At 44.0% G+C, this 23,434-nt stretch overlaps 1 protein-coding gene across 5 annotated transcripts; it reads right to left on the reverse strand.

Annotated features, from left to right (window-relative positions):
* Positions 1-4,293: 4,293 nt before the first annotated feature.
* LOC135538931 (serine/threonine-protein phosphatase 4 regulatory subunit 1-like) lies at positions 4,294-23,123 on the reverse strand. 5 transcript variants are annotated; one of them, XM_064964810.1, is made up of 20 exons: positions 23,025-23,067; positions 22,836-22,880; positions 21,636-21,707; positions 21,448-21,532; positions 21,242-21,348; positions 19,553-19,704; positions 19,168-19,314; positions 18,608-18,715; positions 18,245-18,310; positions 17,732-17,890; positions 17,081-17,199; positions 16,163-16,953; positions 13,136-13,296; positions 12,762-13,043; positions 11,771-11,932; positions 11,426-11,526; positions 11,079-11,199; positions 9,061-9,189; positions 5,668-5,809; positions 4,294-5,377 (listed from the first exon to the last, which is right to left on the reverse strand). In XM_064964810.1, the coding sequence occupies exons 4-20, from the start codon at positions 21,504-21,506 to the stop codon at positions 5,214-5,216; spliced, it is 2,970 nt and encodes a 989-aa protein (XP_064820882.1). In that variant the 5' UTR covers positions 21,507-21,532; positions 21,636-21,707; positions 22,836-22,880; positions 23,025-23,067; the 3' UTR covers positions 4,294-5,213. The 5 variants fall into 5 exon arrangements, with proteins under 5 accessions (XP_064820882.1, XP_064820881.1, XP_064820880.1 ...); XM_064964809.1 differs by lacking the exon at positions 21,636-21,707 and having other exon boundaries at positions 19,562-19,704; positions 23,025-23,123; XM_064964808.1 differs by lacking the exon at positions 21,636-21,707 and having other exon boundaries at positions 23,025-23,123.
* Between the last annotated feature and the right edge of the window lie 311 nt (positions 23,124-23,434).

Raw genomic sequence — 23,434 nt, forward strand, 5'->3', positions numbered from 1 at the left:
AGAGAGAGTAACAGTAATGGGCTTTTTTGGACAAAGCCTAAGGGGAAAATGAATGGCGTTGGGATGAAACGCTGAAAACACGGTCTGTGGTGAACACAGGCTTAGGAAATCTTGTTTTGCTGTATGAAGTCATCTTCATCCCGAACGTAGTTCGCTAATTTTGAAACATTTATGTAAAAAATAAAATAAAGCTCATGTTAACTATCTCAGAACAAAACGTACACTATATATACACACACACAGTATGTACAGTCGTGGCCAACAGTTTGGAGAATGACATTAATTTCCTCAAAGCTTGCTGCTTCAGTGTCTAGATATTTTTGTCAGAAGTTACTATGGAATACTGAAGTATAATTACAAGCATTAAAGGCTTTTATTGACAAATACATGAAGTTGATACAAAGAGTCAATATTTGCAGTGTTGACCCTTCTTTTTGAAGACCTCTGCAATCCGCCCTGGCATGCTGTCAATTAACTTCTGGGCCACATTCTGACTGATGGCAGCCCATTCTTGCATAATCAATGCTTGGAGTTTGTCAGAATTTGTGGGTTTTTGTTTGTCCACCCGCCTCTTGAGGATTGACCACAAGTTCTCAATGGGATTAAGGTCTGGGGAGTTTCCTGGCCACGGACCCAAAATATCAATGTTTTGTTCCCGAGCCAATTAGTTATCACTTTTGCCTTATGGGAAGGTGCTCCATCATGCTGGAAAAGGCATTGTTTGTCACCAAACTGTTTCTGGATGGTTGGGAGAAGTTGCTCTCGGAGGATGTGTTGGTACCATTCTTTGTTCATGGCTGTGTTCTGAGGCAAAATTGTGAGTGAGCCCACTCCCTTGGCTGAGAAGCAACCCCACATATGAATGGTCTCAGGATGCTTTACTGTTGGCATGACACAGAAATGATGGTAGCGCTCACCTTGTCTTCTCCGGACAAGCTTTTTTCTGGATGCCCCAAACAATCGGAAAGGGGATTCATCAGAGAAAATGACTTGACCCCAGTCCTCAGCAGTCCAATCCCTGTCCCTGTAGAATATCTGTAGAGAAATGGCTTCTTTGCTGCCCTTCTTGACACCAGGCCATCCTCCAAAAGTCTTTGCCTCACTGTGTGTGCAGATGCACTCACACCTGCCTGCTGCCTTTCCTGAGCAAGCTCTGTACTGGTGTTGCCCCGATCCTGCAGCTGAATTAACTTGAAGAGACGGTCCTGGCGCTTGCTGCACTTTCTTGGGCGCCCTGAAGCCTTCTTCACAACAATTGAACCGCTCTCCTTGAAGTTCTTGATGATCCGATAAATGGTTGATTTAGGTGCAATCTTACTGGCAGCAATATCCTTGCCTGGGAAGCCCTTTTTGTGCAAAGCAATGATGACGGCACGTGTTTCTTTGAGGGTAACCATGGTTAACAGAGGAAGAACAATGATTCCAAGCACCACCCTCCTTTTGAAGCTTCCAGTCTGTTATTCGAACTCAATCGGCATGACAGAGTGATCTCCAGCCTTGTCCTCATCAACACTCACACCTGTGTTAACGAGAGAATCACTGACATGTCAGCTAGTCCTTTTGTGGCAGGGCTGAAATGCAGTGGATTTTTTGGGAGGGGGGATTCAGTTAATTTGCATGGCAAAGAGGGACTTCGCAATTAATTGCAATTCATCTGACCACTCTTCATAACATTCTGGAATATATGCAAATTGCCACCATACAAACTGTGGCAGCAGACTTTGAAAATGTATGTGTATCATTCTCAACTTTTGGCCATGACTGTAGACACCCTTGTGGATTTGGCCATTTCAGCAGTCAGTCGGTACACAGTATGTGGATTATTGACTAGTAATACTGAAATGAAGAGTCATGGAACAGATGAGTTCCAGAACATCAACACTCCTTTCTCTTGCATCTCTCTCCCCACTAGTGAGCACAACCAGTGTACAGCCCTCTGTTCCCGCCAGGGGACCACCGACACCATCGAGGGGACAGGAGAGGAGCCAGACCAGGACCTCCAAGACCCCCACTCCTCCTGCACTCAGACCCCATCCACCTCCACCTCCATGGGGCTGTACATGGAACATGAGGGGGTTCTTCTCTCCAGGTCCAGTAGGGACAGTGTCCCGGATGTCAAACAGAAATCCCCCCCTGTGGATTTGGTAATTTCAGCCACACCCATTGCTGACAGGTGTATAAAATCAAACACACAGCTGTGCAATCTCCATAGACAAACACTGGCAGAAGAATGGCCTTTCAACGTAGCACCGTCAGAGGATGCCACCTTTGCAAGAAATCAGTTCGTCGTCAAGTTCCTGCCCTGCTAGAGCTGCCCCGGTCAACTGTAAGTGCCGTTAGCGTGAAGTGGAAAAGTCTAGAAGCAACAATGGCTCAACTGCGAAGTGGTAGGCCACACAAGCTCACAGAATGGGACCGCCAACTGCTGAAGCGCTTAACACGTAAAAAGTCTGTCCTCGGTTGCAACACTCACTACCGAGTTACAAACTGCCTCTGGTAGTAACATCAGCACAAGAACTGTTCGTCTGGAGCTTCATGAAATGGGTTTCCATGGCAGCCGCGCACACAAGCCTTAGGTCACCATACGCAATACCAAGCATCGACTGGAGTGGTATAAAGCTCGCAGCCATTGGACCCTGGAGCAGTGAAAACGCATTCTCTGGAGTGATGAATCATGCTTCCCCATCTGGCAGTCTGACGGACTAATCTGGGATTGGCAGATGCCAGGAGAACGCTACCTGCCCCAATGCAAACTGTAAAGTTTGGAGGTAGAATAATTGTCTGGGGCTGTTTTTCAAGGTTCGGGCTAGGCCCCTTAGTTCCAGTGAAGAGAGATCATAACACTACAGCAAACAATGACACTAGACAATTCTGTGCTTCCAACTTCATGCCAACAGTTTGGGGAAGGCCCTTTCCTGTTTCAGCATGACAATGCCCCTGTGCACAGAGAGCGGTTCATAAAGAAATGGTTTATTGAGATAAGTGTGGAAGAACTTGACTGGCCTGCACAGAGCCCTGACCTCAACCACATCAAACACCTTTGGGATGAATTGGACTGACTGTGAGCCAGCCCTAATCTCCCTACATCAATGCTCTTGTAGCATGTTCCAACATCTAGTGGAAAGCCTTAACAGAAAAGTGGATGCTGTTAAAGCAAAGGAGGGAGGCAACTCAATATTTATGCCTATGATTTTGGAATGCGATGTTCTACAAGCAGGTGTCCAAACTTTTGTTCATGAAGTGTATAAGATCTAAGCCTGGGTTAACTTCAGACCTTATTTTCAGCATTTTTTCCCCCCATTATTTCCCCCATAGGAATGACTGAACCAAAGGCAACTTATGTATGGTTTTTAGGACTAAAATCTGGCGAGCTCAATTGGTTAATGAAAATGAGTGGGTTAGTGGTTTCACTGTACATGTAAACTTGCGTGATCTGGTCCTGGGGGCAGAGGGGTATACTACAAAGCAGGATTCATGAGTTAGCCAGCTAACTTGACATTTTCTATATTTTGTTTCATTGATCATCTTGAAATTGGCATTAATTGGCTCAACAACCAAAAACACAAATTAAACTTGTAACTTTTTGGGCCACCCAACCAAATTCACATGAGTTATAGAGCTGTCACTCATTGAAAGCAAGTACAAGATACAACTGTTCTATATGCTTTCATTTAGTGTTTGTAAACTAGCTTCAATCAAAAACCGCTGCAAATACAATAATTGAAGGTAGCCGGCTAACTAATTGATCCTGCTTTGTAGTAAACCTCAGCTTCAGAATAAATTGATTTATTGGAAAAATGATCAATGGGCGGACTTCAGCGACGGGGGTTTTCCAGTCATGTAGAGATTGAAGTTGGATGGTTGTGGAGGGCGTAAAGAACGCAGGGTTGTGCTGCAACAGGTCCCTGGTTTGAGTCAATGTCTTCTAACTAATCATTTTCTAGCTAAAAGGAACAGTGGGCGGAGTTTAGAGTGACCAATGAGAGCAACCAGTGAACAGAAAGAGAAGGAACATGGAGGGTGTAATAAGGTTTGAATCCCGGTTAAAAACAGTCTGACAAGGACCGGGAAACATTCTGCTCGCGGGTTATAGGCGTTTAAGGCAATTTCCGATTGAGCCGGCAACGTTTACTGTAAAATGCCTTTAAAAGCCACAATGCCTGTAATCCACATTCTGATTCAATCCCAGCCCGGGCACCAGTTGTCTATAAAACTCCTCTTTGGTGTTAAGAATATCCTGAGAAACATGTGTTCCAAAGATCCCCTCCAACACAAACAAAATACACCTACAAATTTGTGCCTGCTTTTTTATTTAATGTTGCGACAGGTATCACAATACTATACATGATCGTTGATCAAAATGGAGAAGGTGCTGGAGATATGTACAGAATAGGGTACAACAGCCGGGGGTGCGGCGCAGTATTTTATTCTCAGGTTAAATACCACGTTTCAAGTGTGCTGACCTTTTACAATTGGATATCTCTCCGCTTACTTAAAAAAAACACCGCAAAACGGACATCCATAATAAAAAAATACATTTACTTCTCATTAAAACAGGGACCCCTGCCTGCCAGGGGGAGGCCCTCTGTCTATGGGTACAACAATGTGCTGCACTAGAGAGTTAAAACAATGGAGGCAGGAGCCCAGGAGAAGACGTGCTACGTCCACAGAAAAAGGCTGTGATGGTACAGACATTTTTTTTAAGTCTTGTTTTTTTTAATATATGCAGCATAGGAGTCATTTATACAGTATCAATAAGAAAAAGCAATCACAGAAACATTACACCGTTTAAACGTTTTGAGTTAGAGACAGTCGTCCTGCTATGTGGTTCGATAAAGCTTGTGAGATACTGGCTTTTCCGCTAAGTTTCGGGAGGATGAGAGCGATAGAAAGAGAGCGGGAAGGAGAGGTACTGATGGGGGTCCTTATTAGCGCCGGGCCCCATGCGTCCCCTCATCACCCCCCCATTTGTTTTGTTAGTCACTGAATCCACTCCGGACATTCAAGTATTTTCCAGTTTAAGGAAGACACTTAAGGCTTCTGTGGCAAAAAAATATATAAAACAAATCAAAGCACTAAATGTATCTGTTGTATTGATTCATGGGTCCTCCCCTTGTGGCTGTTTAGAAGTAGAAGTGCCAGTAACAGAAGCTACCTCAAGCCCTCTGCACCCTACCCTGTGTGTGTTTAGAGGGGCGAGCGGTGCTCTGGGCTCAGTAGGTGGAGGAGGTGGTGCTCATGGCGTCCTCGCTGAGGCGAGTGCTCCCAGGATGCACGCTGGCAAAGTATTTGACGTCCTTGTCCAGGTCCATCTGCAGGGCCACCAATGTCTGCTCAAGCGCCTCCTGGTGGGAGTTGGCAGAATGCAGGAAGTACTCTGCAGGGACAACAGGAAGAGGACCGATGTGACCAGGGTTCAACTGCAGTTAAGCTGACGGTATATGGAGAAGTCATACTTTGTCATGTTTCCTTATTGGAGATTAATAATGGCATAGCTATATACACTCACACCATCCAGACAATTTCACTATGCATTGTGTGGGTGCAGTTAAGGTACTTTATTTTATAAATACGATTAATTTTTATAATAACAAATGAAGTCATATTTGCTTGTTTCCTAGGTCTAACTATGGAATTGGTCAGAGGAGCAGGTGTGTGTGTACGTACCTCTCTCCAGCAGGCTCTGACGGATGGTCTTGGCCAGCAGCACCCTGACGTTGGCAACGGGGTCGGAGGCCAGCTGTAACAAAGGGGCCAGCAGATGCTCCGTGAACTGCTCCAACGACACACAGTCATCCTCAATCGCCAGCTGACAGAAAGAGAGAGGGAGGATGGTGTGTGTGTTTCAGAGATGGATTGGGGGGGGAAGTGTGTGATTCTGTGTGTGCATGCACGACACACACGCGCTTTCTGTTGTGTTTGTGCGTTAACACACTTGACCACTCAGTCATCATGATCTCATTGTCCTCCAACACAATAGACATTGTGGAACAGAGAATGGTGCCACTCGTGTTATCAAATAAAATGTTGAGGACAATGTCAAGTGGCCCGTTGAAAGCAGTGTCCTCATAGCTACCATAGCAACTTAGTCCACTGTGTAATATGAGGGTGGGGAAACTAAAAGGCTCTTCAAATAAAAAATGGACCTCCAATTAAAAACTGTAATTAAAAATCCTTGGCAGCTGACTGTTTGGATATTCATCTTTAGCCCAGAGACTTCAAATTACACCGCTTGTTAATATTCTTGAATTATTCAGTGTATTCTCAGGCTACAAGATCAACGTTACTAGATCAGAGACTAAGCCACTTGGTAGTCTTACCCCTCCCTTTCCTTTCAAAAATAGTCTCCAAGTTTAATGTATCTGGGTATATTCATAATTCCTCAATTCCAGCAAAATGTACAAGACAATTTTGTTCCCTTATTTGACACAATGAGACAGGATCTGGAGCGCTGCAACTCTTCTGATTTCATGGATGGGTAGAGTATACCTCTTAAATTAACATTTGACCTACTTTACCCAATCCAAATTGTCTCAGTCTTACGGTACAATAAGGTAATCAGAGCCATGAACGGCTGGTTAAGTTCTTTCATATGGAGTAAACACAAGGCAAGACTTCAGACGACAATATTGCCAGATTCTATTGGAGACTTTTATTTTACCTTTATTTAACTAGGCAAGTCCGTTAAGAACAAATTCTTATTTTCAATGACGGCCTAGGAACAGTGGGTTAACTGCCTGTTCAGGGGCAGAACGACACATTTGTACCTTGTCAGCTCGGGGGTTTGAACTTGCAACCTTCCGGTTACTAGTCCAACACTAACCACTAGGCTACCCTGCCTGTGCTCAAGATCTTGTATTTTTCAGAAGCTTCAAAATCTATAAAAGACTACTACAATAATCCCATTACACTTAACGCACTCAAAGCATGGCGGTCAGTTCAATGTTGTTTTTTTAGGAAAGCCCAAACTAACCTCTGCTCTTAACCACCTAGATTTTTTTGTACCTGGATTGCTGGCTAACATTTGGCTTAATAAAGGGCATAGGCAGACAGAACTTTTTAATTTGCTGAAAATATTTTGTAATTTGAGGAGACGGTTGAGCTGGACTTTCTCCTGCTTTCTACACGTAAGACACTTTTTGAAGAGCACCACCTTGATAAGCCACCCTGATGTGTTTCTCATTGTCCAAAATGACAAAGGAAAATGTCTACATTTATTGTGATGCTTTAAGGTCCTTTTTAAACTGTTGACACAGGGGGCGGGGGGTAATTTTCTATTACTATTGACAAGGATGTGGGAGGACATTTGGAGATATGCAAAACATTATCTAGCTGTAATCGTACAAGAGCAATCCAATTAAGAATACACAGGTTGCATACATCCCCAAATCAGACAAGCTTTCAGCACCTCATCCATGTCTAAAATGTCAAACTGATACAGGCACCCTAACACATTGGAATGTGACCGTAGACAAACTACAAAAAGGTACTGGTCTAATGTTAAAGGGGGGGGGGGGGGACCCTAGAATTGAACCTAATTTCTTTGACGTTAGTTCTCCCCAATAGGCATGTTACTTCGGTGGCAAAGATGAGGCTTTACAATCCTTTCCATCACAGTGATGAAAAACATCCTCTTAAAGTGGATTTAATGACAAGATCCCTTAATAGAAGGGACTGGCATAAGATACTATTTGAACGGGTTCCATTGGAAAATCTGACATGTACATTACATCCTAAAACAGATCAGTTCTTCTAAGTGTGGGAACCTTATTTGAATTACCTAGAACCTGATTTATCAGCCATTACGCTGCAAGGATTGACTTAGTGGTGGTAGATGACTTGTCTCAGGATTACACTGTACGTACCATGTGTTGGACCTAATTCCTTTATTTAAACTGAAACTGTGTTTAATTTGTCTGTTTGTTCTTTGTTATTCTTATTTTATATACCTTTGTAACTGTAGCTCTTAATGTTGGAGAAAATTGTGAAATTCCAATGAAAAAAAAAAACGATTACAAAAAACCATGGCAGATATCCTGTCAACGACCGTGCAAAACACTGCTGACGTTACCTTACCCTATGAGAAATAAATACAGCCCAAGTCATTTTCTAGGATCGTAAACATACACCACTCTAAAGGGAAGAAAGTAAAGCAGTTCAGACAGAATTTAACTTGTTTATTTGGTTAGGCCTATTGGATGACTATTGGTGTTGTATAGGCCAGGAGATGACAAGAGAAGAAGAACGATGAATAGGCTTGGGCGGTTGTCATACCGACCTTGTGCCATCCCGGGATATTTGGTAATACTGGCACTGAACACAAGGGGCACTGTTGTCAAATCCCTTTAATCCAAATGTTAGTAATAGTGATGCTAACAAGTAAAAATAAAAAATAAAACGGTCTCAATGGGCTTTACCCTGGTTAAATAAAGAATTCATGTCAAATGCTAGCTAAATGCTAACAAGCAAATTGGGAACATTTTATAAAGTCTGAGATACTATTTGCAGGACAGACATCCCAGAGCAAAGTTATACAAGTAACACAAAAATGCTACTCACACTTTGCTGCACATACAAAACAAATATTAGACCGCAAGGCTATTGATCCAGGAGGGGACTCCACTGTTACCAAGAGAAACTTGATGTCGCAAGAAGCTAAATTAGCAAACCAAATACACCACCGCAGAGCATTTAGCACATTTTAGACAGTTCACTGAATAGTTGTAAGATATCTAGCTGGTAAACATTTAGTTATGAATTCCATACTGTAACTAGATCACCTGGTGAACGCTGCACAACAGTGAGTGACTCACAGGGCTCTGCTGGCAGACTCATCGTTGTGTGCTTGTAAGCAAACATGTGACTGGGGACTACCGGTAAGCTTCATAATGAAAAATAATGTCACGGGTGAAAAGGAACAGCGCAATGTGCTTCATTTCCTAATGTATTGCACAAGTTGACTGCAGGTATTTACTTAAAAGTAGCTACAAATAACTTCTAAACAAGCTTAAAAATGGTAACCCCGGTATATACACAGTTTATCGCCAAAGATGTCCTCACCTGACAGATGAAAGCGAAGGCCTGTCGTCCCGACCACTTGGAGGAGTGGCAGAACTTCTCTACCAGCTCACTCAGGAAGTCTGCCAGCAGCGCCTGGCACGACGCCACCTTCCTGATGATCTCACTCACCTAACAATATACAATAAATATTACGTATTCCTTTTCGTGTATCAATTTTCATCAAATTCTGGGTAAATGAAGCCCAGAGAACTTACAAGATGGACTCAGTAATATGACATCATACAGAGGGGTGACGTCTTGAACGGAATAGTGATTTTTTTTGTGCTGAGTGATCACTAAACTACTACTATGATCTCTTCCCAATCAGGGTATGCCTCAGTGAAAGGCTAATATTGGGAAGAGACAATAGCGGCCATCTTTAGCAGACTTGAATTGTGTTGTTGCTGATGTCTGTAAGCAGGACGTCGCCCTGCTCTGCATGTTGAGCAAAACATGAGAAATGTTCTAGATATGTGGAAATGGTAGGGAGGGATAAATATTTACCAAAGATGTGGTGGTGTAACATTACGAAATACTACTAGATGCAAAAGGGTTTTCTAATGATCAATTGGCCTTTTAAATTGATAAACCTGGATGGCTAACAGAACGTGCCATTGGAACACAGGAATGATGGTTGCTGATAATGGGCTTCTGTACACCCATGTAGATATTCCATTAAAAAAAATGTTTAAAAAAAAAACATCTGCTATTTCCAGTAACAATAGTAATTTACAACATTAACAATGTCTACACTGTATTTATGATCAATTTGATGTTATTATAAAAATGGACAAAAAAAATATGATTTTTTTCTTTCAAAAAACAAGGACATTTCTAAGTGACCCCAAACTTTTGAACCGTAGTGTATGTACACACACACAGTACCTGTCAAACGTTTGGACACACCTACTCATTCAAGGCTTTTTCTTTATTTGAGCCAATCAGTAGTGTTGTGACAAGATACGGGTGTGGTATACAGAAGATATGGCTATTTGGTAAAAGACCAAGCCCATATTATGGCAAGAACAGCTCAAACAAGTAAAGAACAGCGACAGTCCATCATTACTTGAAGACATGGTCAGTCAATGCAGAAAATTAAGAACTTTAAACGTTTCTTCAAGTGCAGTCACAATAACCATCAAGATCTATGATGAAAGTGGCTCTCACGAGGACTGCCACAGGAAAGGAAGACCCAGAGGTACCTCTGCTGCAGAGGATAAGTTCATTAGAGTTAACTGGCTCTCACGAGGACTGCCACAGGAAAGGAAGACCAAGAGTTACCTCTGCTGCAGAGGATAAGTTCATTAGTTACCAGCCTCAGAAACTGTAGCCCAAATAAACGCTTCAGAGTTCAAATAACAGACATCAACTGTTCAGGAGACTTTGAATCAGGTCTTCATGGTCAAATTGCTGCAAAGAAAACCACTACTCAAGGACACCAATAATAAGAAGAGACTTGCTTGGGCCCAAAAAACACAAGCAATAGCCAGTAGACCGGTGGAAATCAGTCTTTTGGTCTGATGAGTCCATATTTGAGATTGTGAGGCTGTGTACAGGCTATTTGACTAAGAAGAAGAGTGATGGAGAGCGGCATCAGATGACCTGGTCTCCACAATCACCCGACCTCATCCCAAATGAGATGGTTTGGGGTGAGTTGGACAGCAGAGTGAAGGAAAAGCAACCAACAAGTGCTCACCGTAAGTGGGAACTCCTTCAGGACTGTTGGAAAAGCATTCCAGGTGAAACTGGTTGAGAGAACACCAAGAGTGTGCAAAGCTATCATCAAAAGGCAAAGGGTGACTACTTTGAAGAAATATGATATTAAATATATTTTGATTTGTTTAACACTTTCTTGGTTAGTTTGTCTTTACTATTATAGAAAATAGTAAAAATAAAGAACAACCCTTGAATGTATAGGTGTGTCCAAACTAAGACAAAAAGGTCTACTGGTAAAGAAAGACATCAGGAAGGCCGTGACCGTGTCCGGGGGGACTGGGGTGTCGCTGGCTGTGACGTACCAGTTTGTAGGAGGTCCAGCGTACAGAGGATACTCTGTCCAGACATAGGCTGAAGGCCAGGGGTCGAAGGTAGTCATACACATCCTGACCACTGTACAGCTCCAGTAACAACACCAGCTGTCTGAGAACACAGAGGAGATACAGATTACCCTGACCCATAGAACCTAATGTCACCAAAACAGACATCTTGGAAAAAGCTACTTCTATGAATAACTCCCTCACCCATACAGTACAGGAACGTCACTATGTCGTGCTACTTCTCTGGCTACTAATGGCGTGTGTGACAACTAAGGTCACAGGGGGAAATAAATGGATTACATGAAGTGTGGTAACAGGGAAGAACCTACTCTGCCAGCTCTGATCGGAAGCGCCAGTTGCGGCTGTTGTCTGTGACCAGGAACTCCTGGAGCTGGTACAGATATTTACGCCGCGTGTCCTGGTGCAGCAGCTAGAGGGAGAGGGAGCGAGAAAGAGAGGTGGTTGATCCCCTGAGGACCACACCACAGCACACTGGATCCTATCATTACTACGGGAAATATGAACCATTATGAGCTGCAGTCAACTCCTCGTGACAACACAATAAAAAGGTAACCCATCCATTCTAATGATCATTTCTATTCGTATTCTTTTAAAATATTGATCAAGTCTTCTCTTATTGGATGCGAGTGCCAAAGAAAGAGGTGCCGACTGACCTTAAGGAAGTGGTAGAGGTGTTTGAGGACCCCTACCCGCACCTCATCCAGGTCCTTGAGGAAGCCGTTGAAGACGGGCACCAGGTCCGCAGCAGTCAGCTGGTCCCCCAGGATCAGGGCCAGCTCGTGGATGGAGAAGGCCAACGTCCGACGCACCTTCCACTGGAGAAGGGAGAGAGACATTAGAGCCCAGGAAGACCCAGTGATGTTAGAAGGCGTGTATAAAAGTGGGACAAAGGGTGCGGCCCGGCCAGGGGGAGACAGCACCGGAGACATAGGGGAATCACACCGCGAGCCAACTCCAGTCCTCAGGCTTCCAACTCGCTGATTTGGGGGGGGGGGTTGAGAGTCTGAGCCAATAGTGTCAAGCCCTTCAGCTGTTGTGCCTAGGGCAAAATGTCATTCCTTGCAGGCTGGCAAACTTTGGTGTTGACAACTGAAAGGTAAGAGGATAAAAGTTTGTTTTTGGAGGACTGCATTTGGAAAGCCAAGGAACCACACATTGGGCTTGGAGAATCACAATACAAAGGTGCTTGAGGAGGACCAGAAAGAAAAGCAAACCTGAGCCATGCTCCAGTCTAGGTCCAGTCTGTCAAAGCACCCTCCCTGACAGCAACCAGCTGGCAGGGGAGGAGGAAATAGACCACAGTGAGAGAGCCACACTGCCTGGCTACATACTAACCATGGGGGCACATTCAGGAGGACCAACGTTATGGAACATGCAGATGCAAGCGTCACAATTAGAGCTTACGCTACAAGTGAGCGAGGCATGCCAGTTATACACAATCCAGATCTACCTAAACGTTCCACAAAGTGGTGTTCTAGTGAATGTGTTCCATGGTGAGGAGTGTTGAGGTTGAACTGGAACCGGGGGGGGGCAAAAACTACTTCTGAAGAGAAAACCCGTATTTTTCCTCAAAAACATTTACAGTACAATTGACAGAAGGTGTCAGTGAGATGTAGCCAAGACAGAAGAGGAGCGTAGACACACCTGCATGTCAGAGGCCAGGGTCTCATAGGTGTCCCTGAGACAGTGCCAGTTCTGTCTGCCCAGGGTCATGGCCACACCAGGCAGGCTGTAGGCACAGTGCTTGGCGATCTCCATGTCCACCGTTTGAGCTCTGGAAGGGTCCGTCATGGACAGGTACTGGTCTAGCAGGGCCTGAGGGATCACGTCCTGATGCTTGGATTTCTTCTCGTCCTCTGGACTGAAGCTGCTATCGCTCAGCTCAGAGTCATCGCCATGGTGCATCTGCAGGGTGGAGTTTCGCCTCTACAAAGACACCGGGATTAAATCACAGGTCAAACATGACAACCCTACAGTTCATTTCTCTCTATAGGCGTGACACCATTCCACCCACTCACCTCCATGTCTGAATGGTGTCCTATAAGGGGCATCTGGTGCACTCCAAAGGGGTTGTCGTAGTGGTTTCCCCCCTGGCTGTCCCGGGGCTCCAGGAAGGCATCCTCTAGGTGAGAGTCCATGGTTGTGGCTCTCAGAGCAGCTGTCAGGACATCCACTTGTGCTGCAGGAAGGGAGGGGGGGGGGGGGGCATGGATGAGCAGGTGAGTTCCACATTGCTCGGTCACCATGTTCAGAAACAAAGCCCAAGGGGTAACCTGTATTATTGCCAAATAATACAACTTCAGCCTAGAGAAACTACCATATTGCTAATTTTTTATTTTACCTTTATTTAACTAGGCAAGTCAGTTATGAACAAATTCTTATTTTCAATGACGCCTAGAAACAGTGGGCTAACTGCCTGTTCTGTGACAGAACGACAGATTTGTACCATGTCAGCTCGGGGGTTTGAACTTCCGGTTGCTAGTCCAACACTAACCACTAGGCTACCCTGCCTGTGCTCATTCTATGATATACCTGAAGCGTCTAGGAGACCTATTCCTCCTTGTTGTGACACCATTACCGTGAGTGTATAAAACAGCCCATCGAGGCCTGTGTGTGTGCGCACGTGTCATTGTCAAACAAGCGTTCTTTGTGCCATATGCACAACAGGGAGCCCTTGTCTGGGCTTACAGCCGGCCCTCTTCACAACAGATCACACTCAAAACCAAGGAAAGGAGCCACTGCACTGGCCCTAAGCACCGACAAGGGGCTCATCTTTACAGACGAGGAAGAGCAGATTGTAAATCTGGCAAGGCTAAGCAGAGTCAGTCATTGTGCTTCAGTGCATCTCCTGAACAGGAGATGTCTGCTCTACCCAAAATTACAACCAATTAATTGCAGCATTACCACAAAAAAATGGAAGAGGCAAGTGGAAAAAAGTAAGGAACTTGTATGTCGGCCCTGTATTAAAGAACACAAATGGTTAAAGAAAAGTGTGATAAATTAAATTGGTATATGTTTTAATTTAAGGACCAAAAAGAAAACCTGACAGCTGTGCCATATAAATTGCAAAATAGTTGGGAAGAGATTTGATGTACCCATTCCATGGCACATGGTTTACGAATTGATACGCAAAACACTGATTCAAAACTTCTAATTTTTCAATTTCTATACAACATTCTTGCAACTAATAGAATGTTATATATATGGGGGATACAACCTTCCCAGCTCTGCAGATTCTGCTGTGAGGAGGCAGAGTCATTAGATCATTTATTTTGGTATTGTCCATGTGGCTTGTTTATGGTCACAGGTCCAGGAATGGCTAAAGAATTGCAACGTTTGCCTTGAACTAATGCTGCAGATAGCAATACTGGGTGATTTGAAAAGCCATAGTCAATCAATAAAATATATAATTGTTTTAGCAAAAAATAATTTTTTCATTTACAATCTGTAGAAGCTATGAGAATAGAAAGGTTCAATTATTTTGTGAAGCATCACGGCACCGTTGAAAAATATATGGCAAATAGAAATCCGAAATGGATGATGTTGAGAGACAGATGGGAGGGATTGAGTGGAGCTGCAGGGTGGGACTAAAAACAAGATAAACAATGCAAAAACCTACGGGATCTATAAAATGTATACAGGTTCAGAACTTTTGTGAAATAGCACAGTTACAAATAGAAATCAAACTGGATGGACATCAGAAAGGAAGAACTAATATATATAAAAAATATGGGGGATTGGAAATGATGCAGACAATTACATTGGAAGCAAACTTCCACAATATTAAGCTGATCCACCCCCTTTTTTTTTTTTTTTTTTTTTTTTACATGGTTGCTGTGGTGGAATGTTTATTTAGATTGGTGATTTTCTGCATTTTTCAGAGTGACATCAGTTAGCCTGATATCAGATTATTCTTCTTGCAAAGCCTGTAAACATTTTAAATCAAACTACTATATTAATCTGACTACCTACAATAAAAAAAAAAAATTTTTAAAAAATTGCATTATTGTGTGCATGTAACTCAGTGACAGATCATTAAATTCATGTGACCCATTTTAGAAACAAACAAGTACTGGAACACAGAAGTGTTCTGGAGTATAGGTCTAACCCTGGGTAACTCCAGTCCTCAGGGGTCTGATTAGTGCCTCAGTCAACACACCTGACTCCAATAATCAACGACTCAATTTGGAATGTAATTAGTTTAAATCAGCTGTGTTTGCTAGGGATGGCAGGGCAGTGTTACAGAACTCTGGCCCCTGAAGACAGGAGTTGTCCATCCCTGGCCGAGACTACCGGAGTTCATTACATGCAGCATGATAGGATTGCATCTATAGGCAGACAATGAGGAGGCTCGCACATAAAACGAAGATTGAAGGAAAAACTGTTTAGCGACAAACTGCTTTAGTTTGAAGTTTCTTTCTAGTGCTTTCGGGGACCCTCTGACAACGCCTCTTCCTTTCATTGTGCCATTTGTAACATAGGCCACACCACACCTCTACCGGTTTTCTATTTTACCCCTCTCTTTCAATCGGCCCAAATATGACTTCCGGTTTCTATTGTGTGAAATGGCCAGGTGCCAGGCTCACATGCGACATTAAGGGTTTCAATTCCACCAAAAACACAGACTGGAATCAAAGGCTAGTCTCTCACACCATTGGCCTATAGGGTTCGGCTCGGAGCACTACTCTACATGTGAAAGAGATTCTTCTGTCCAATCACAGCAGAGGAATGTTAATAATTAAAAAACGTATAGAATTTCGCTGCTTGCTCTGGTTAAGGATTAGTCTATTTATAACCTGAGGGATTTCACCCTCCATGACAACTTCTCTTACAATATAATTGCATTCAGCCAATACACTGAGCCACTGTCCCTATATGAATAGATGCACAACCATGAATTGCAACAGTTACCAAAATAACCACCTCTTATTGAGTTACATTTCTACGTATGGTATTGAAGAAAGCAGCTTCTCGTGATCTCAGCAGTAGAGTGTAGACCGCTGACAGGGAGGTCAAGATACAGCTTTACACACAGCACAGCTCACCTTTCACGTCGGGGTCATCAATATGAGGCTCCAGGTTTTCGATCAGCTCTTCCAGCTGTTTCCTATCCAGGACTGGGGCCGAGGCTTTAGCCTTGCCCTGACTGGAGGAGACGTAGCAGGGGGGCTCCTCCGGGACCCTCTCCCCCTGCTGGAGCAGCTCCATGTCCAGGTCCATCTCAGCGATGGGCAACCTCCAGAAGTGGAAGGAGTTGTAGAGCTCCTGCTCAGGGATATTGTCCTGAGGACTGACGTAGGGGGACTCCTCCTCTGCTGGTTCAGGGAGGGAGAAGGATGAGGGCGCCAATATGTCTGCTGGTGAGTCGTCCTTCTCGTTAGAGGTTGTGCGTTTCTCATGTGGCTGTGGCTCGTTCTTAGTGCTCTCAGTAGCCACTGAAGGGGCTTTCTCCTCTTCCTGAGCCCCTGCTGTGCTGGTAGAGTCTCCCTCCTTCTCCGAGGAGTCCGGGTTGGGGGCGAGCGAGGAAGCCTCCTTCCCACAGGGGCACTCGGGACCGTCCAGGGCATCCGCCAAAGCCTCCGCCGTCTGCTCCCCACCCCCCTGCTCTGCCACGTCCATTATACCCATCTCCTCCTCTGTCCGGCAAAACCCCCCATGCTCCCCCTCGCTGTGGTCCCCCTGGGCATGGTTGGAAATGCAGTCCTGTTGTAGACAACCCTCTACGTGGTTGCCATTTGTGCGTACAGGAGAGTCATCCCCCCGCCTCTGAGGGTCATCTGTGTTTGCGCTGAGGGAAAGGTCTGTAGTGTCCAGATTCAGTGGTTTCTCTTCAATACTGAGAGCGAGAGAGAGAGGAAGCATGTTACAAACAAGCAGTACAATACAAGCTTGGTGTATTTTCTTCACTGAAAGAAATACCATTCAAATCAATATTCCCTTTTAGATGCCCAAATTGGCTGCACCTGTTCTGTGAGTGGACACAGTTGCCCTCCTCCCCCTCTCTGAAGTACTGGCCCACACTGTTGGGGCTGGCGAACGTGGAGATGAACTGGCCAAGCGACTGGAAGGCAGCCTGGCGCACCTGACACACAGTAAGAGAGACAGAGGTCAAGGAACAAACAAGTATGACATGTCAATTACTCTACAGTCATTTAGCAGACACTCTTGTAAAAGAGAAGTAGCCAAGTTGTGCATTCAAATAAGGAAGTTGGCCTCAGACATCCTGGTAAAATATGTCAAGTGAATGTTCCCCGAAGTGGGCTACCGACTACCCACAGGCCCTGCAGTAAAAATTAAATGTATTTACTCTAAAAAGGGAGTTTAATTTTACATTTTGCAGACGCTCTTATCCAGGGCATAGTGAGTGCATACACTTTAATTTCATATTTGTTCTTACTGGTCTCCCATGGGAATCAAACCCACAACCCTGGCGTTGCAAATGCCATACTCTACCAACTGAGATACAGTGGACAAGTTAGTTCCCTTAACAGCAAAATACCTAGAGGATTAAGAGTAGAACTCTGGCCCCAGCAGGTCAATGTTTAATGCCTACGCTTAAGTATTTAGTTTCCATTTAAGATGTGGGTTGACCAAAATTTCTGCTCGGTGCTCACCCATCGGGAGGGGTCACTGATGAGGCTGATGAAAAGCGACGATAGCTTGGTCCTGCGCACTTCCTGCGAGGTGGACGAGGAAACAGTCATGAAGCACTCAGCGCAGGCCTTCCTCACCCCCCACACGTTGTCCGAGCAGAGCTGGAAAAAGCGGGGCAACTGGGCAGGAAAGGAGAGAGGTGGGGGAGAGAGCGAGATGACAAGTTAAAAAAAAAAGTGTTTCAGTCAAAGCTTAGAATGCAGTTTCATCGTCACACAAGGTCGAGCTACTGAGTGGAGAGAGGACAATCAATGTTTTACCCGTTACAATCTCAATGTCACAACACAGAGAACAATATGCTGAGAATTCAGAGAAAGAGTTGGAAAAGTGGCAGTTGGGAACGGCATGTGCAACAGAAACTTCTGGCTTTTAGATGACTCATTTAAGTAAACCCTGGTGTGTCGCTGGAAGCAAACAAAGTTAGCAAGTCAGTTGGCTGAGAAAGAATGAAACCAAAAGAAGTCAACACGTACCAGGAGTTCCTCTGTTGCCTCTCCTCCAACAACACTGCAAATGTCGCCAAAGTTTGCAGCGCAAACCTGCCACAAACACACAAAAATGACCTCTTCTAAAACAATGACTCCAACCCCAAGCAGATTTAACAATATGTTAAACAAATAAAATCTGAAAAGTTGGGGAAATCTGAGTGAGTGTATAGCCACTGCTTGGGGGTGATCTAATCCAGGGTCGTGTTCATTAAGGCACAACAAAAGACATTTAAAAATGTTAACAGGGGGAAAGAAACATGTGCTGAGTCCAGCTAGTCCCTCCTATTTCAGTCCATTTTCATTTGTTTGGTGCCTTATGAACACAACCCTAGTTTAGTCTCTACTGACCTTGCGCACGTGGAACATTCTGCAGTCGCAGCACATCTCACAGAAGCGGGGCAGGAAGAGGCGCTCGGTGATGTCCTTGCCTACCATGGGGGCCATCTTACAGATGATCTACAGCCACAAAAACAGAGCGTCAAAATACATTGTCCGTCAGGATCCTTCTCACACAGCACGGTGGTTTGAACTAAAATGTCACAACAAAACTATCTGCGTTCTACAGACAACTTTGAAATACCCTTTGCTTGCACTATCCGCAGAAGAGCAAACATTAATTTGAATGCTGGCTGCAGGCTGCTTCTAGAAATCACAGCTATGGTAAATAAAACAAAAGGGGTCAACCTTATTCAACTTTTTGTATTTGATCATATCTAAAAACGTGGCATAGTAGCTGCCTGATAATGTCATAATGTTGTGTGGGTCATGTTCCCTGACCACCATCTCTACACTACTGCACCTTCTATTCTCATATGTATTACACCACTTTTGACCAACAAAGCTACTTAGGAGTGCACTTATAGGGAATAGGGTGCCATTTCAGGCATCTCCTTGGTCACGTGACTCACGGCCATGGCTTCCGTCTTGACGTCGTCGTTGCTGTCGGGGGCGGTCAGGTCCACCAGAACGGGGCACACCAGGGTCTCTATGTCCCCTCTCTCAATCAGCTCCTGCTCCAGCAGCACCAGCAGGGCCGCCTGGCTGGTCTTCCTGACCTGGCGAGATATCACAATCATTATACAGACGCAATTAATAACATTAGGTAGAATAACATCTATAAGCTTAATTTATTGTCGCTGAACAGATGTTTAACTAACATGTGCCAATGGCTAGAGAAAGCGAGTGAGAGGCAATTAAAAAAAAAAAAAAAAAAAAAAAAAAAAAACAGAACAAAGTATGTTGAACAATACAAAAAAAAAAAAGAGGAGAATGTAATGTATTCTTATCACACACCTCCCTTACCTGGTTGTTCTGGTCAGCAAGGTATCTCACCACGATCGGTAGCAGGTACTTAGAGAAGGCAAACGGAATGGAAGGTCTGTTCTCCTGACAGAAAATGGCCATGTGAGGAACTTGCTCCATTAGTTCTGCTCTTACAGAGGGCTCTGAAGAGAGAAAGGTCAGACATTTTAAAAACACTTAAGAGGTATTTTAAGGACAGTAGAAAAGGGGGTCAATAAAGCCTGAAGATCAAATGTCTTCAATGACAAAAAGGGCCTGGTTTCATCATCAGACAGCAGCACAAGTGTTCAACAATGACTGACACCTGGCTGGATGCCCTGGGACCAGAGGAGGATATTATTTGTCCAAAGAAATTGTCTGCAGAAACACAGCTAAGATTGTCTTAACTTCAGGTGTAAATTTAGTTAAGCCTATATTTTAAAGACACACTAATAAAAAGCTGTGAGAAGGATGCTGACTCTCCGTTTTACCCGGCGGGGCCAGAATGTCCCCGAAGCACACCCAGCGTGATGCGATGGGAAAACAGTTGTTTTTATTTTGATGTATTTTAAACAACTACATGCCCACTGACTGACAAAGATCCTCTATGGTCAGTTTACTCCAGGGTTAAGGGAACTGGTTGCTGCTCTAATGTATGCCTGCACCATTATGCAGGGCTACTGCATTACGCTGAAAGAGATGCCCTGCACTTACAAGGACACTGCTAGGCCACTACAGAGAACTACAGAGACCTGACCATTGCACAATTTTTTTTTTAGTTGGGGTAACTTATTAGTTATCCCAACTAATAAATGCCCAAATCCCAATATATTTTCTAATCCCTACTGGACATGTATAAGCAGTGATGCACCTTCCTCTATATTCCTTTAAGGTATCTGCACACTTCCCAGCCAAAACAGTTCAGTAGAGTTTGTGTATATTTTATGACATTTTGATAAGTTTGTTCGTTTTGGACTTTTTTTTGTGGGGCTGTTCGGGTACACATTTTTTTTAATGGAAGCAAGTCAAAGTTCGGAGCCCGAAGTCTACGCCCCTTTGTTTGCGATTGGTCAAAAGTAGAGAAATTTCAATAACGGCTGTCATTCAACGAGGGACAACTCATTTTATGCAATTTTTTTCATTGAAAAATATGCACCAAACATCTTAGATGTAAAAATTGTGTGACTAAGAGCTCTTCGGCAAGAACTTCAAAATGAATGACAGATTTCTTGAGTTGTCTTGGATTCATTCAGACTATTTTGAGGAAGTGTATACTGGCTACAGCATCTCAAAATGGACAAACATCACTATTGCCGATTTTCCTCGTTTTTCAAATTAAGGTATTTTAAGGGAGTATGCGAGCTGAACTGAAGCATGCTGACACCTTTAGACTACCTGCACCTTACAGGGCCAAGGGAGCAAACTGGGACTGGCTGGAAAACTCAAGACAAACTTTTCACCTGTATGAAATGGCATCTCGGTGCAGTTACCTACATCCCTCCATCAAAAACACTCATGGGTCTCTCTCCTCTGCACTAGTGGCCAGCCAAGAGAACAGACAGACTACTTCATGACAGAAATAAGGGCATGTCCAGGGCATGCAGACACACACAGCCAGTTCATATACACAACAGCCAGTTTTCACTACAGTCAGTCGTTAAATATGAAACAAACGCCCCTTACAAACCGATGGGGTCTTACCCGAGTCATCAGCAAGTCGACCCACTCTCTCCAAGACGCCGATACAGTCCCTCTCATCCTCACTCACTGCTTTTAGTGTGTCCAACAAACTTCGTGCCACCATCTGTCTGGAAGTCATAACAAAATGTGATTTTAAATATTCTAAAAAGAAAAATATTTAAGTCTTCAAAAAAGTGAGTTTTAATAACATTCCATTGGACATTTACCTGTTAAAAATATTTTCACTAACGACGTATTTATCCAATCTTCCAAGAGGAGTCAGCATCTCATCTTGCGATACAAAATCCAAGGCTGAAGGTATAATAATGACGTCAGACTCTGAGCTGTAGTCATCCACACCAACTATTAGAGACATTGGGAATATTGTGCATGAGAGGCACCCACCACCACGTACCCAGTCAGGCCGGTGAGGGACAGTGATGAGGTGACATGCAGTGGTGGCAGAAGCTTGGCCCCAATGCTAAATCTATTAGCATATCAACAGTGGTTAGGAGAATGCAGTCCGGGGGGGGAAGTGCAAAAGTGAAAATGACAGATTTGGTGAAAGAAACATGAAGAAGTCCTTGAAATACAGCGAATACACATAGTATACAAGCAGGTGGGGATCTAAAGGATGATGGTAGTGATCTGTAGGTGGACTTGTTGCATGACTGTTCTTGCAATGGTATGGGTATGTTGCAAAATGCACGACTGAAACAAAGCAATCTATCATATTGCAACATAAATACCTAGCTTGTACAGTGTATGGTAAATGCAAATCCCAGTTTTTCCACAATAGCCAGGCTAGGTGTATAAACTTCCCACTTTCGCTACAATTTATCAGTCACCAAATTGTCTAATATGCATACTGGATAGTAATAGAAAATAGGTAGCTGGCTAGTTGTTATATCATACTAATTTAGATTGGCTGCAAAATACTAGCAAGCCTCATAGTCCAGTTCAGGAAGTGTCAGGCTACAGTCGTAGGGCTTAACTGGGTTCCATATCTGATGTAACAGAAACCTCCCTCCACTATGGGTGGTAGCTAGCTAGCTGGCCGAGCTAGGTTAACAATCCTACATGTAAGCTTGATGTATTAGGTTGAGAACCTAGTTAGCGAAGAAAGCGAGACGATCATAATCAAATGTAATGCAGTGGTTACTCTGCTTGGCTATCGGAGAGGCTAGCTGGCTGCTTGGCTATCGGAGAGGCTAGCTGGCTGCTTGGCTATCGGAGAGGCTAGCTGGCTGCTTGGCTATCGGAGAGGCTAGCTGGCTGCTTGGCTATCGGAGAGGCTAGCTGGCTGCTTGGCTATCGGAGAGGCTAGCTGGCTGCTTGGCTATCGGGGAGGCTAGCTGGCTGCTTGGCTATCGGAGAGGCTAGCGCACGATTGTTAGCTTTTACGAAACTACTTTTGAGAGCATTTTTAAAAAAAGTAGGACGTGATTATAACTCACTACACATCGAAGAAGTTGCAAAGAAAGGGGACAGTCCAACTCGTCTACCCAAGGCCCACACAGACCCGTGAACTCCAGAGAGCCGACAAGGCAATCATTGCATGCATTGCACGGCTAGCTATCAATTTCCAAAACTGAAAACACAGGGACAAACTTACATCCGTCCAACTCCTCCTGGGAATCCTCTTGGAGTAAAGATATATCTGTTAAAAACAACCAAAAACGGAATCAAAAGATACTCAATCTATTACTAAATTGTTTTGCTGTATCGACTTTCACTCGAAACTGTTAAAAAAATGGGACGGAATTGTGCATTTTCCCGAAGCTAGCGTAAATAGACTACGTACCCGCCATCTTGTCCTGGTCCTACATTTAAAGCGGTCTGTGCAGATGGGGTAACAACTGGAGGGAGAATACAGGAACTGCCGTTACAAATGAACGAGCGGTCCGGATAGTATAAAATCGGTGAAGAAATCACCACCCCACCAAGAGGCGTTACTGTTGATAGTAAAGTACAACGCCCAATTATTTGTTTAATATGAATTGTACTGAACATAAATATAAACGCAAATTGTAAAGTGTTGGTCCCATGTTTCATGAGCTGAAATAAAACATCACAGACATTTTCCATAAGCACAAAAAGCATATTTCTATCAAATGTTGTGCACAAATTTGTTTACATCTCTGTGAGAATTTCTCCTTTGCCAAGATAATCCATCCACCTGATTGGTGTGGCATATCAAGAAGCTGATTAAAC

The sequence above is a fragment of the Oncorhynchus masou genome, unplaced genomic scaffold (assembly GCF_036934945.1).
Source record: "Oncorhynchus masou masou isolate Uvic2021 unplaced genomic scaffold, UVic_Omas_1.1 unplaced_scaffold_3___fragment_6___debris, whole genome shotgun sequence".
NCBI lineage: Eukaryota > Metazoa > Chordata > Actinopteri > Salmoniformes > Salmonidae > Oncorhynchus > Oncorhynchus masou.

Excerpts from the sequence above, each read along its gene's own strand:
- LOC135538931 (XM_064964806.1), bottom strand. Across the intron at positions 21,349-21,447 it reads AGTGAAAATATTTTTAACAG|ACAGATGGTGGCACGAAGTT; the intron begins GTAAATGTCCAA and ends TATGACTTCCAG. Across the intron at positions 13,044-13,135 it reads GACACCATTCAGACATGGAG|AGGCGAAACTCCACCCTGCA; the intron begins GTGAGTGGGTGG and ends GTGTCTTTGTAG.